Here is a 14,824-nt window from a genome sequence, read left to right as displayed (position 1 = left end):
CAGCAGCAGGGGTCTCAGCCCTGAGTGCTGCCCCTCTCCTCCCCCAGCCAGGCTCTCCTGTGGGACACCGCAAGGACCAGTCCCACCATCCTGAAGGTTCATCCCAGCAAACTGGTATGGGGACGGTGAGGATGGAGTGTGGGTTGTAAACCTGCTCGTGGGGTTTTATGCTTCTCACTCACAGATACCAGAAGCACTTACTCCACTGAGGAGTCACAACCTGCTGCCCTCGGTGGAGACACATGCCTCAGCACCGCCTTCCCGAAACACACGGAGGGGACAGGCATCCTCTGCCAGGACGTGCCTGCAGGTGACACTGATGTCCCCACACTGGCTTTGTGCAAGAGCACAGGTCCAAGGTGAGGGCAAGGGCTTTGCCAGCAGGCTCAGGGACACCCCACCTTTGCGAGGGAGCTTGGGGACACCCTCCAGCACATTTGGAGAAGTGCCACACAAAGTCACTGGGCTGGGGAGCAGCAGGGACGGTGGCAGCAGTGAGGTGAGGGCCAGGCCTGGGGAGCTGCTGTGGGGTTCTGCCCTCTTGTCCTGCTGTCCTCCTGCCTGGCTGGCAGTGACACTGCTCCAAGTCGATAGTCAATGCAATAAAATAAGCTACTGGTGAGCAAAGCAGAGGCATGGCAACATAAGGGATGGGTCTGGAGCATCACCCCCTGCAGAGACATACCAGACCGAACTCTGCTATCAGTACCTTGCAGCATCCTCATCTCTAGCCACTCTTCTTCCCAATGAAACAGATCTGTTTGAAATGTCCTTACTGCAACTGGCGTAAATCTGAGAAAAATCTTGGAATTCCCATCTCCAAAACCCAGAGAGGAGCTGCTGACTCTCGATCCACTCCAGTGTTTTAAACCAGAACACGTGCAAAGGAGACAGTGCTTCATTCATTGAGGATACTCTGGCATATAAACAAAATGAGGAGATAAAAACTAAGTCTATGCATTAAAAAAAAAAGGGGGGGGGTGGGGGGTAGAAAGGAAGGACATGGGAGCTGCTGCCCTGGGTTAGAAATGCAGTGGCAATGTCTGAGAGCCGGTGAACCGCGAGCAGCTGCAGCAGCACCTCGCTCCGGCAATCCTCTGAAAATGCAGAAGCACCTCTTGGACCAAGCAACGCAAAGCCACAGGGCCACGGAAGCGTGCTGTAACCTTCCCTGGAGCTGCGATGGTCCTTCTTGAAAAATATAGTTTCACTACTCCAATGAATTGTTCAGGAACGCTCTGAGTGTTGCAAGGCAGCTGCACTGCAATTTTAACTCCCAGGCTCCCAGTTAGGCAGGCAAAGCCCAGCTGAGGGACAGCCATCTCAGGATTTTGTGGTTTGGTTGTTTTAATGTGAAAAATGAGAATAGCCACCAACTGGCTGTTCCTCAGTTCATTAAATAATGAGCATCTGCCATCACTACAATTATGAACTCGGGTCTGAAGTGACTCACCTTGTTTTGATTGCTCCACAATGCAGAGAAAATGAACGCGTAAATGCTTTAATCAGTTTTTCCGTCAAATACTCTACAGGATTACTTTTGCCAAGAGTAGCCAGATCTGCTGTGGATTGCAACTTGAATTCACCACATTCTATATGCTCACTTTATTCTTAATAAAAACAAGGGATTAAATCAAACCGTCCAGAGTCACACGCAAGAATTATGATCCAATTAACACACGCTCTTCGGTCTGCTGTATTGAATGTAATCGTTATGCACAAATGCATTTTGCAGAGGTAAATGCAAATCAAGCGCACCACATGGTGCACAGACAGTCGGTGTGCCCCATGCACACTGCCTGACCGGCAGCCCCCGTGGCTCTTTGGTCACCCAGGCACGATCTACATCCTCAGATCCAGGGCTGTGAAGCTTTAATGGGTCTTAAGTTGATTTTCACATTGGTCTGCATGACAGGAGCGTCACCAGCAGCAACACTTTCAGGGCACTAGCAGAACGCTTCTTAGAAGTACCAATATTTCCCTGTATGCAGTCACTTCTCTAAAAACCAAGCCTCTACACAATAGGAAGTACACAAACACGATAAGCTTATAAACAGAAAATCATCCAGTACCAAGCAACAGTAACACAATCCCCCCAGGCACTTGAAAAGTGCTGACAAGTACAAAGAGAATTAAAACGCAGCTTGGAGAACATTAGGATGGACATGGCCATTTGAAGCTCCTTAAAGAAACAACCTGAGCAGACAACAGCAAACAGCAGATACCACTATGGCACATTCGACAGATTTGGAGTCTTCAGAAATGCTTCTCAGGTGCTGCCCACGGGGCCCTTCATGGCCAGCTCCGTCAGGCACATCTTGGTGACAGCAGGAAGCTGAGCATTATAACTTGTCACTTGCTGAGAAAGGACCCGAATGCCTATTCCTGCAGAGGGGTGTACATGTCAGAATAACCGGTTTGGAGTTATTTAATGAGTTTGTTTTCCTGAGGATTTGTCAAAAAATCAGGTTTGTGTTTCTCAGTTCATTCTTTGAGTATGAAAGTTATTTCAGCATGTGTGTGTTTCCTGCCTCAAAATTCCTTTTTGTAACAATAAAAAGCCACGTTAACACAAGCTTACTTTCTGCAGTGTTGCACCTACCTCCATAGTTCTGACCTTTCAGTCTGATCAGAGGTGGAAATGTTCTCGAAGTTTCAAGAATGAAGCCATGTCACCGACAGCTCCCCTGTCTGCTGTGCTGGCGAGGTCATGCTAAGGTAACCACGGTTTCTGTTCTGTGATTTCTTCAGGCAAGATTTCTAAATATTAAAGGTGAAGCAAAGGTTAACTTTAAGGTTGTGTCATACTCTACATTTGGGTTCACGGTTTTATGGTCGCAACATAACCGATTTAACGTAAAAAATCACCCTTGGCCAGAAAAATCATTCATATTACAGCAAAACCAGGCACCAGGGAGAAACCACGCACAAAAAAAAGTATCTGTGCCCTGAGAAATGCAGTCTAAATTAGCAGAGATTCCTCTACATTGGCACCCTCTTGATAACGACAGCAATACAGATGCCAAGCTGAGTGTCAAGATATTTCAAGACAGACTCCTCTTCCCCCCGCTGCATTAGTACAGCTTAGTGCTCGTGCCAGTCATGGTGAGGAGCTGCCGAATACTTTTAAGAAGTCTAAATGGGACCCATGTTATAAAGGCACAGAATTTTAGTATCATGCTGTAATCGTAATTTACCTAAGACTTCAAATCGGAGTAGGAACATCTTGTCTGTACTTTAAAGATGAACAGAACAAAAAACACTTTTACTAGCAGCACCGAGGGCAGCATGGATTGTGCCTTGGAGGCATTACACCCCGTCATGGAAGAAAAGACAATTCAAGAGCTTTTGCTTTTAAGATTCAGAACATGCAGAATAACTCCACAGCTCTCAAAAACATCACTCTCCCCTTCTTGTGAAACCACAGCTAAACAGACTTACCTTAAATGGACCATATCTACAATTTTGGGAAATGACTCATTACAAAAATACAAAAACCTCTCTGTGAATTCATCTGGGCAGGTTTCACTACAGTCTACAAAGACACATGATGTGGTTGTTTGCTGAATTATAGAAATCTTTGGAGAACACTGGAAAGGATCTCACTATGCTGATCAGATGCACAAGAAAAATGAACATTTAGAACGTTAGAATTGGTGCCCACCAAGTTACCTGATTTCATATTCTGAAAGTGCCACACTACTTAAGTCACACATAGATGTGAGGTGCACACAGAGAGGAGCTGAAGGAAACATCTGCAATATCCCTTCATAAAATAACTGCTGGAAAGACAGAACCTGCAATAAGATCCCTTATAACTTGGGAACCAATTTTTAGAAAGCAAGATAAGATGTCTGATGCAATGCGTTACTCAGATTCCAGTTCAGCTGCATCAGCTGTGTACCGAAACTACCTGCAGGGCCTCTAAGTTATTTCACGATAAGCCAAGAGGCTTTTGTCATTTTTTGGCCAATGGTGCCTCATGTAATAAAACTGATTTCCTTGGATCCTTTGAAACTTCTCACAAAGTACACATACATTGAGCTATGTGAAATTTAAAATCTAAGAGCAACAAAGACTGTCATTGTGTGGGATCTGTTCCTCAGCACTGACTATGGTTTGCCTCCTGAGCTCAATTAACTCTAAATGTATTCAGAGAAGAAAGACACAGCTCAGCTTAAACGCTGGACTGACACCAAGGGGCAAAAAAAGAAAAGTATTTCTACATCTAAGCCTCTGAAATGTACTTAAAGTTCACCGTGACATAGGCAAACAGTAAAATCTTTTTATAATCGCTTTTAACTTTACAATTGTTTAAGAATAAAAATTCAAAGAAACAGGAGTTTTTACATCAATTTTTTCGGCAAATAGTTGCCAAGTAATGCAAAAATAACTGCTGATGTGGTTGGAAATGCATCATGAAAATCTATTTTCCCCAAAGGCAGTTTGGTTCTTCTTGGTTACATCTTATTCCCAGCAGCGTTAAATGCCTTGGCACATTCTTACATCTGCAGGAACAATAAAGACATGCTCAAAGCAAAGTCTCACACAGAACAATTTACACCCACCTTCTTCCTTACCTTTTCGGCTTGCAGGTTCTGTGACCATCAGAGAGAAAGAAATTGAGTCACTGATGCTGTAGAACTCACACACAGAAACTGTATAAACCTCAATGGAAAACCATTTAACCAAACTGGTGAAATTTCTTCAGTGAATGAGCCCTCTGCCACATTTCCATAGCGGTTTGTAGTGTGGAACACATTTCAAACTGTATAAATATGATCCTCTCCCGAATCAGCACCAAATGTGTTTCTTGGGTTAATAATTTTTTTTAAAAAAATCTTACTACGCAAGTTTATTACACCAAAGTTGGGCCATACCTTACATCCCTTCTGTTCAAAGGGGCAGTGGCTCAGCACACCTAAACATCTGTGACTAAAATGATGGCAGAGGTAAGAGCCCAGGTCTCTGCCAGGCAGCTGGTATCACCTCTCTGCCACAGTTGCAGGACGGCTGGCACAAGCGCTTTTCATTTCAAGGTTTCCCTTTGCAAAACTGGGATTGCAGCAGCCGATTTTGTGCTGAAGCAGATCAAAAGAGCCCGTACCACCCATTTAATTGGCTTCAAATGAGGGCAGCCACTTCCACCTAAAGAAGCAACTGCATCGTAACCATTCCAGCTACCGCTGCAGCGTTTGTCTCATGAAACCACTGACGGCTCTGCAATACGCTGCGTGCAGTTATGTTACTGAAGCCTGATGTCAGATACTCTATTAACAAGTAATTAGATTCCTGAGGTATTATATGATAACAAGGCTGGGATGAATTCTTGACACTAAAATTGTTCTCAATATGAGTTTGAATTCCTGGGAGAAGGTAACATCTTAATAAAAAGTTCCAGCTATTCTTGGCATGAGGACAATTCTATTATAGAGTTATTGTAGTAGAGTATTCTGCATGGCACAGTGGATTTGTGCCAGGAAATCAGAGAGCTAATTACCCTGAAAACATCTGATGTACAGATAATCTGGAATCGATGCACGCAGAGAAAGAGATTATCTTCAACAGCATTACTTTTCCTTGTCTCCAACTGCTTTCTACTGAGTCCAGAACGCAGCAGTGACAGACTGCAATGCCATTTGCATACTACATTTTAAATATGCTTTCAAATAAATATTCTGCTTTTTGCAGCTGCCTGTGTCATGGCTTGTAAAACACTAGGGAGATGTTATTAAAATCCATCCCTCTGCAAAGGAAGGATGTAGTTCCTTGAAGAGGGAAGTACCTAACAAACTGCCAGCAGCTTTTGATGGTAGCTGAAAGGACTGTAAGGCTCAAAGCTCCTCCGCCAGCCTTGCTTAAGGTCTGACATGGATTTTTTAACGAGATCAGACCAGCAATTTTTCGTTTGTAAGCAAATCTTCCCTATTGAGGTCAAAATCCATGTGCTTTTGAGGTTAAGGCAAGGCAGATAAGGCAGCTTGAGGCTCCTTCTGGACTTGGCAGGCCCTGTTCAGCACAGATTTAGTTCTAAATGGGAAACGTGAGAAGAGGGCTGCCCGCAGGCCAAACGGACTCAGGGAGGATCACCAGCTTCAACCAGACCAACTCAGCCAGCAACAAGCTCCTCCTCAATGAATATTGCCCTATGCTAATTCCCAGCCCACAGGAGTTACTGGAACCAGGAGGGAAGACTGCTTCCTGGCCAGCCTGAACACTAGGTGCCACCTTAGGTAAACAAGGAACTCCAGGGGCTGCTCTGCCTGAATGGGACGGCCAGCGAGCACCGACTGTGAGCAGACCTGGCAGGTTTTTTCCAACAGATGCCGATGCAGAATCATACTTGAATCCCAAAACATGAGAAGACAGACAGTCTGTAGCAAAACCTAATTTTACAAATCAAAGCAGAGCAAATGAACCATTTTTTTTATTCACATCCCTTATTTAGCACAAAGAGTTCACAGAAATAGCACCTTGAAAAAGTTTAGTGTGCTGTTAGCATTACAGTGATTGTTCAATTGTGTCCAAGTACAGGTCACAGGCTGTCACTCACTGTTTCCACAGCATCAGCTCTGGGGAGCAAGAATTTAATCAAGTTTGCTTTTTGACTAAAAACTTCGCTACATTCATTTCAGCAAATGTATATCTGAAATACCTTGATATGATTTTGGAAGCAAAATCATTAAGTTTAAAGAGGAAAAATTACTACAAGAATACTATAAATTAAGAAAATAAAAAATTTAGATTTTTTTTTTTTTAAATACAGATCTTTCCTGTCAGATATATACTGCATATATTTAGCACTTTAGAATTAACGTCATTTCTGGGCATCCTCATCATACCACGTTATCACTCCACTCCCTACATTCAAGTACAGTTTAGCTGATCCCATGCTTTTGTGACCAATTCCTGTTAAAGCTTTCATCCTTCATAACTTTTACCAGCCAGTCCCTCTCGTTCTCCTCATCAGAGTCACTCATATCACTGGAATCAGCAGCCAGGAGACGAGAATAATTAATTTTTTTCTGCCGTGGCAATTTAGATTGGACAATTAAAAATAAGAAGAGCCACAGCACCAGGCACACGCAGCACACCCTGTACAGAACTGCCAGGCCAAAGTATTTCACGACAAATCCTCCTGCAAAACTGCCCAAGCTTGCTCCTCCACCATAGCAGAGGCCCTGGAGAACAGTGTGCAGGGACCTCTCCATGCCTGGCGTGGCTATGTCATCCACCGTCATGTTAACCGCCCACCACAAAGCACCACTACTGAAGGCGGATAAAATCTGAATAAGGAGAGCTAACCACACAGTCCACAAGAAGGAGTAGCACAGAAGCTGGATTGCCAGGAGGCTTAGACTGACTGCAACAATTTCGCTGCTCGAGAAAGTCCTCAGCAACTTCCCTTTGAAGAAATAAAGCAAAAATTCAGCCAGGAGCCCAACGGCCACGAAAAGCCCCATGTACAGCTCGCTGCTGCCTTGGTCCTGCATCTGCCAGAAGAGAAAGTTGTGCACCACAGACCCAGCCATGCCAGTGAGGAAGACGGTGATGGTGTCCAGGATTGCTCGGCTGTCGCTCCACAGTAGGGCCAGGGCTTTGGCCGTTTTGTTAACACGGTCAGCTTTCTTGGGAACGTGGATGGGAAAAAAGACAGTGACGAGCAATGATAGCGTTATCAGGAGTGCGTAGCCATAGAAGTGGACAGCAAGGCGAGTGATTGTAGCGCTGAGGAAGCAATTCAGGTGATCCACAAGTATGGCAATGCCGCAGGCACCTACAGATGCACCCAGGTAATTCCAAATCCACAGCCTGGCGTACCTGTCAGTCGCATCAACAAAGTCGAGATATTCATAGAGACTCTCATCTACCGTCCATTCCAGAGAGGTAGCCAGCAGTTCCCAAAGCACAACAATACCCAGTACGATAAGAAAAATCTGATGCTCTCTGTCCAGAAAGATGTATTGCACTGCCTCGAAGCTGACACCTCGAGTGTCTTTCTGGTGGTCTGAAAGGTTCCCAGGCACATTAGTATCTCCAACAGTAGGAAGAGTTATGTTAAACAACGAGGGCTCATTACTATCAGTAGCATAAAGGCTGCCTTCAGCATTCCCAGCCAGGTCTGTTACAGCGGGAGCCAGACTGCTGGTTTCCTTCCTGACTCCGGGTGAGGGAGGTCTGTAGGAGGGCAGCATCCCTGCTTCCCGGGTATCCTGGTTAACTGCTGTCACCGAGGCTGCCCAGCCCGAGGGACCGTCCCAGGAGACGTTTGTCCTTGTGCCATCCTCACCATCCTCACCGGCCCCTCTGCCGCCGCCGCCGAGCGCACCTGGCCGGCCGGCCGGCCCCTGGGAGGCAGGGCTGCTCACCGCTGCCCCCCCGCTCGCTGTCAGGGCTGCAGAAGCCGTTCCCACCGGTTCTTTCGACCCAGCACCGACGGCCAGAGCAGGGTCAGTGCCGGCGGCAGCCCCGGTGCGGCCCGGCTGCCGGCTGCCGCTGCAGAGCCGCCCCCCCGCGGCCCCGGGGGCCGGCGGGACCAGGGTGAGCAGCAGCCCGGCCGCCGCCGAGCCCAGCAGGCAGCCGGCGACCAGGAGGCGCCGCTGACGGCGGCCGCGGGGGCAGCGGGAGCAGAGCGGGGCCCCGAGCGCGGCCGCCAGGCCCCGGGCGCCGGCCACGACGCCCACCAGCGCGGCGGGCAGCCCCAGGTGCCGCAGGTACAGCGTCAGAAACGGGGCGGTGCAGGCCCGGCCCGCGCCCTGCAGCACACGGAACAGGCCCGAGAGGGCCAGCGCCCGGCCGACGTCCCACTGCTGGCTCATGGCGCCGCCGCATGCTCCTCCCGCGGGCACCGGCGAGCGGACGCGCACCTGCGGGCCCCGCTCCGCCCCACCGGGCCGCGCTGCCGCACCTGCCCGCCGCGGGGCCCGGCCCGCACCTGCCGCCCGGCCCGTTGCCAGGAGACGGCGGGCGGGGGTGGGACAGCGCCGCCTGGCGACCGGGAGGAGAGCGGCGCCGGGCGGGGCGGGGCCGGGCGCCCCAGCGGGCTGTGCCGCGTGTCGTGTCACGGGCCCGTGCCGACAGCATCACGGGGGCCATCGCGACACCGACATCCCGCGGAGCTGGTTCCGCGACACAACAGCAGCGCAGCGCAGCACAAAGCGGCAGAGCCTCGCTTCTGATGAGCCCAAAGCAAGGCATGGGGAGACAGCATCCTGCTGGCTTTGGAACACCCTTCGGAGGGGCTGTTCCCCGGCTCTGCTCCATCCCACCCCGGAGGCTGCGCTCCTCCGGCTTTGGGGTCTGTTCGCTGCGGAGCATGGGCAGGTGGGACAGCCCGGGCAATGGGCATCTGCGGAAGGCTCAGCCAGTTCAGCCAAGGAAAGGGAAGAACTGGCCATAGGTCAGCCACCATCCGCTGGAGAGCTGTTTGCGTCTCTGCTCGGCGTCAAGCTGGGCATGCAGAGCACCGTTGGGGGCATTTTGATGTAACAAAGACAAGTGTGATATAATGGCTTAAATAAATGTATTCAGAAAGGACTTCGACAGGCTGGGAGTCTTTCCAAGGAGGTGGGGAATCCTGCCAGGTGAAACCCCTAACACAGCTGCATCAGGAGGGTTTGTGCCTGCAAGCCCTGCCTCCAGGCTGCGTTATTTATGAATGCACCCTGCACTCAGGTTTCTGTGCTCTCCCAGTCTCCAGGCAATCGTGTCCACCCTCATCCCCTTGAGGTCCACCTGCCAAGTCTCTCCAGATGTTTCACCCAGACCATACACAGCAGGTGACGCTGCTCCGAAGCCGGCAGTTCCTGGGTCCAGGGTACACCTGCACACTGTTCCTGTTCTGTGGTCACTCTGTGATCTACATTAGCTGCCCATCATTTCCAGCGGTAAATAAAACCACCTGTGAAATTCTCTCACGGCTGGGCTAACTCATTAGTGTGAGTTCATGAACTGTTTCTGCTCTGTCAATGAGCAGCTCTCCTGCAGTCGGTCGGATCACCGGGCTTTAAGGGATGTCTGGAGAAAACCAGTGTTCCACTTTTCCCAGCCCAAGCCTCCGTGTGCTGGCCCTGTTCAGGGAACAGGGTGTTTTGAAGTAACAAACTTTGAGGGCAACAGGCTGCGGGGACATTGTATCGGCACGGAGGGGCAGCCAGCATGGGCGCTATGCACTGCTGCTTCCGAGTTGCTGCAATTCAGCCATTTCTGCCCATGCCGTCACAAAAGAGCTCTTTGGCCACAAAGTCTCTCTATGTAACAGAGCACGCAGGTGGGGAGGAGAAGACATCAGCCAAACGACGCTGATGTTTGTCTTTTCCTACCAGCTTATTCCTCACCCATGCTAGCCACACGCAAACATGGCAAAAAAAAAAAAAAGCCAACTAAACTGAGTTTCTGCTGAGTTTTTTCATTTTTTTTTTAATTGGCATGAAAAGGATTGCACCTTCTGATACAGATCATCTCTGACACCTATACAAATAACTTATAATCCATCTACATCATTTACAACTGTACAGAGTAAACTCTGGGCACCACAGACCACGCTCCAACCCAGCGCACGGTCTCTTGGCTTTGTAAGCATTTACCTTGTGCACCAGGGTACAGGAACCCCCCAGTGAAGCCCCAAAGAGGCAGAGGTGTCAAGAGTCACTAGTCACCCCTTAAACCCTGTGTTACCCTACGCAGCAGCTCACAGAAAAACAGCTGGTGCAAGCAGGCATTTCGTGGCTCGTTTCTGAGCCTCCTGCCTAGTTCCAGCTTCCTTCAGGGCCAAAATGTTTGCTGTCTAAGCCCAGCTGGGCATCAAAATATTGGTGGTCATCAACAATTTTTGACCTGTGAGGTGAAGAACAGGACTGAAGAACTAAATGCTGTTGCTGAGCTTTTGCAGCCTAGTGACTCCTCTGGGGGGAGACTAACGCTCGGGGACTGTGCCTGGCTCAGCTGGGAGTGAGTGGCTACGTCTGCCAGCATTTCAAGGTATCTTCCTTAGGAAACGGTCTTGTTGCTGTTGCCCAACATGATTTTTCAGCTGTTGGTGCTGGTTTGGTATGAAATATTTCTTGGGACCTGGAGGTTTTTTATGCTGCTAAATAACCCACCAGCTGCTGGCAGCTCTGGAGCTGCTGTGCCCCCAGTAGTGTATTCCAGCATGGTTCTGGACTGCACTGGTGTGTTCAAAGTGAGAGTGAGTAAACTTGCAGCTTGGGAACAGAAGCGACAATGCCTGCTGTGCCAGGTGACAGCAGGAGCAGGAACACAGCAGCCCTGTGCTTGTCGGCAAAGACAGACCAGGGAAGCCTGAGACTGAACCCCCAAAGCCTTGTGCACATGGCAAGAAATGCAAGGAAGATTTCCAGCCAAGACATCCCACCAGCTCAGAGCAGTTCTGCATAAGGGAAACTCCTCTCCAGAACCCCAGACTGGCATTCCTGCAGGTGGGCTCCTTGTGCCATGTGTGGGTGGTTAAGCAGAAGTGACTCTCCAGAGGTGCAGCTCCCCAGGGCTGGGCAGACCTAGCACAGACAGGGCAGGGAGGTGGATTTGTCACCAGCGAACAGAGGTTTGCCAGTGCCACTGCAGCTGGGCCAGCATCACCCTGTAGCACGGAGCTGGCTCCAGGGACAGCCAGAGATGACTGGGAAGAGCTGCTATGCACGTATACAAAGCTAAAGGACACTTTCTTTGGGCTGCTGATCCAAGCAAGCACCCCTGAGTGAAGGCAACCCAGGTAATGAATTATCTGGGAGCTGAGAGAATAAAAAAACCCAATAGTGTCATAGAAGGAACACCCCCAAATCCCTCCAACATGAATCTGGGGAAGGTTTCCCAGAGATGCTCCAGAAACCACAGGTCACATTCAGAAAGTCAATAAATACACACCGTGTTTCTTCCATTATTTCAGCCTGTCACAAACTGGAACAAAGGCAGGGTCCTCCTACACGATCATCCTTGACACTGGGTTAGTCTGAGCCTGGGTGGAAGCAGCAGCTGAGCTGTCTCTGCTCAGCCTGTCTCCTCTGCCAACGAGGAGAGGGTTTCTACACCATGGTAGCAGCAGAGGAAAGGAACAGAGAAGTCCTGCAGGCATCCTGCCCATCCAGCAATCCCAGGAGCACCACTCCACTCTCGTACGTCTCTTACCTGCACAGCAGACAGAGAACAAACCAGGACCCCAAGGCAGACTGGGCGCAGAGGTATTGTTGGCTGGCCTCACGGAGGGACTCCGTGGGGTTGTAGGTGGTTGTTCCTGGGATGTACAGCTGGAGAGATGCAGCTGCCACTCGTGAGGCTCCGGACCAGATGTGGAGAGGTTGCACAGCCAAAGCCACAGCAAAATCCCAGATGGACTCAAAGGTACAGCTCAGACATCGAAGAGCTCTTGTGCAGCCTCCATTGTCTGCTCAATGAAGGTTTCTTCTTCCAGCCGACCTGTACCATTCAGTGAGCGTATCCCACAGCACTGCCTGGGCTGTTCTTGCCTCGTTCATCACTGCCAAGCACCGCACTAGATTTCCCATGTCTCTGTTTCACACCATTCACCACTACTTTGTGTGGCCCCTTTGAAACAACAGCAGGTTTTCCACCAACTTCCATAGAAGCTGCATTAAACACAGATGCTGTCTGGTTGTGCTCAGGCTTACAATGAGGTTTCCTAGATCAGTCAGGGGAATAATTGCTGGTTTGCCCAAATACATCACCCCGTGCCAGCATGAGGAGTTTGCTGTGCAGAACCCTGCACAACAGGCCCTGATCCCCTGCCAGGCTGTGAGACATCACCGTGACAAATATTACTGATAGCGACTGCTCTCTGACCCACAAGCACAGCAAGCACCATCACCTCAGCTGTATTTTCCCCAGTCTTCCTGAAATAAGGAAGCTCAAAGGTTTTCCCTGACTTGTGCAAAAGGTTAAAACTCAGTTCTCCAGCAACGGTCTGCCCCTTGCCAGGGGGTGCTCTCTGCTCTCTGGGGTCATCACTGTCACTCAGCAGGGCACGGCTGCCCTCCCTGAGCCCGATCCTGAGCTGCTTCTGCAGCTTTTGCACCATTATTGTAAAATCACCGCTGGTGGCTTTTAGTGTGTTTTCTTTTTCCACCTCCTTTGTGATGACCCAACGTCATGTCTCTCACATCAGCTTTTTCTCGTTTTTTTTCATTGGATGATGCCTGCAAACGTGTTGATAGGCAACAGCAGAGACTTGGGCATGTATTTCACAAGCCCCACATCTTCTGTTTCGTGCAGGTTGAATTTCATTGTCCTTGTCTTTTGCAGGCAGTAGCTGGGCTCTAGGCAAGGGGACACTTCCACGCTGCAAGAGCACAAGAACATATTTACTGCAATGTGCAAATCCACCCTTGCGGGCTGGAGGCTCATTTGGACTGAACGTCAGGTCTCTCCACTGACTGCAGAGGGAGGGCTGTCATATTGAGACGGGCAGCTGCTTTTATGCTTTTCAACTGGTTTTGGCTAGAAAGATGAGTTGATGTGTATTAGTGTTTGACCACAAAACCAGTGTCCTTGACCTGGCTCAGCCTGATTCTCAGGAATTCATATTTTATGTTTGCTCCACATGGTCTGTGGACCTTGAACCACCTGTCTCTTTGCTTCCAACACATCACATGTTGCTGCAGCTGCTACAGGCACATCGATCCCTGCTGTTTTCACAGTGCTGAATTCTCTCTCCCTACCTTCACACGCTTGAGCCTATGGTGAGGAATGCAGTCAGTGGGGAGAGCTTCAGCTCCACAGTATAATCAAGGAGATCCAAGATCTCAGGTTGTCCCTGGGAGTGCCTATCCTTCTGCTGTCTTAACGACAGCACCTTAAAATGGAAGAATCCTTTTGTTTTGCACACCATCACCCAAACCCACAAAGGTAGAGGAGCACCACTCTGCCCTGCGTTTCCTCGGGAAGCCATGTATTTGCCTGTGGGTCTTTTGTCATGCATGAAGATCAGGACTAGGACTCCCTGGGAAACAGCTCCACCACCTTGGGAGCCCTTCCAGAGAGGAAGGCGAGGTCACCAGTGAGATCGCAGAGCCTGGCACGTGTGGCATTCTCACCTGATCACGTTCCTGTAGACTCTTCTGCTGTCCTTGTCCAGACACACCATGAAGGGCCTCTGCTCTGTGCTCCTGATTTTGATATTGCACGTTTTCAATCTGTTTGCCACAGCCTGGATACAGAGAAGGAAGAAGAGCCCAGTGAGTGTCTCGCTTCCCTTCCCTTGGGTGGTGGGTGCTGTGTGCCTACTGGCTATGGAACCGACTAATTATGACATTTCTCTCTCTCTTTTTTTTTTTTTTTTTAATCTCAGATGTAACATAAAGTTAATCCTTTTTCTGTAATCACAACTGTAATCACAATCCGGTCAAATTTTTCAAGGGCAACCTTTCCAAACTGGCAACGCTTGCACAAGTTGAAAGCTTTGGGATGTCGGATGTGGGGTATGGTCTGTTCTCCAGGCCCGTGGTGTATCTTTGTGGAGAGCGTGGGCTGCAGTACCTCGGTGTTTCTAAAAGCCAGGTGAAAATAAGGAAAAGTGTGCCAACTAGCTAAAAATACCAGCTAAGAGACTGGAAGCTCCAGGGCCCAAATGACCAAGGCACAGTAATACTTACTGCCACCCAAATGGCAGTGACACCTTCCCACGGGGCAGCGTGTCCTCTGGGGTCAACTTGAACTCACATGTAAAATGAAGAGGACAGGAACCCAAGTTTTTAATCCCACCTCTTGCAAATTCATCTTTCTGAGCTGGCAATTAGATTCATTGACCTAATGGAGTTGATCACAAAACTATATAGACCCTTTCCTGTACCCG

At 49.4% G+C, this 14,824-nt stretch overlaps 2 protein-coding genes across 3 annotated transcripts in view; both read right to left on the bottom strand.

Annotated features, from left to right (window-relative positions):
* Positions 1-6,441: 6,441 nt before the first annotated feature.
* MFSD6L (major facilitator superfamily domain containing 6 like) lies at positions 6,442-8,958 on the bottom strand. Its single transcript, XM_040580493.1, has one exon. It carries the CDS (start codon positions 8,817-8,819, stop codon positions 6,879-6,881), a length of 1,941 nt encoding a protein of 646 aa, XP_040436427.1. The 5' UTR covers positions 8,820-8,958; the 3' UTR covers positions 6,442-6,878.
* Positions 8,959-10,389: 1,431 nt separating this feature from the next.
* PIK3R6 (phosphoinositide-3-kinase regulatory subunit 6) overlaps positions 10,390-14,824 on the bottom strand; it is a 51,764-nt gene continuing 47,329 nt past the window's right edge. For both annotated transcript variants that reach the window (XM_040580464.1, XM_040580474.1), the window contains exons 21-22: positions 14,067-14,179; positions 10,390-13,312 (exon numbers count right to left, since the gene is read on the bottom strand). In XM_040580464.1, coding sequence (XP_040436398.1) covers positions 13,156-13,312; positions 14,067-14,179 — 270 coding nt within the window. In that variant the 3' untranslated portion in view covers positions 10,390-13,155. The remainder of the gene's footprint in view (positions 13,313-14,066; positions 14,180-14,824) is intronic.

Source organism: Falco naumanni, chromosome 1 (assembly GCF_017639655.2).
Source record: "Falco naumanni isolate bFalNau1 chromosome 1, bFalNau1.pat, whole genome shotgun sequence".
In the NCBI taxonomy this organism is placed as follows: Eukaryota; Metazoa; Chordata; class Aves; order Falconiformes; family Falconidae; genus Falco; species Falco naumanni.
The sequence above is the reverse complement of the archived record's forward strand: the minus strand, read 5'-3'. Positions and strand labels throughout refer to the sequence as shown.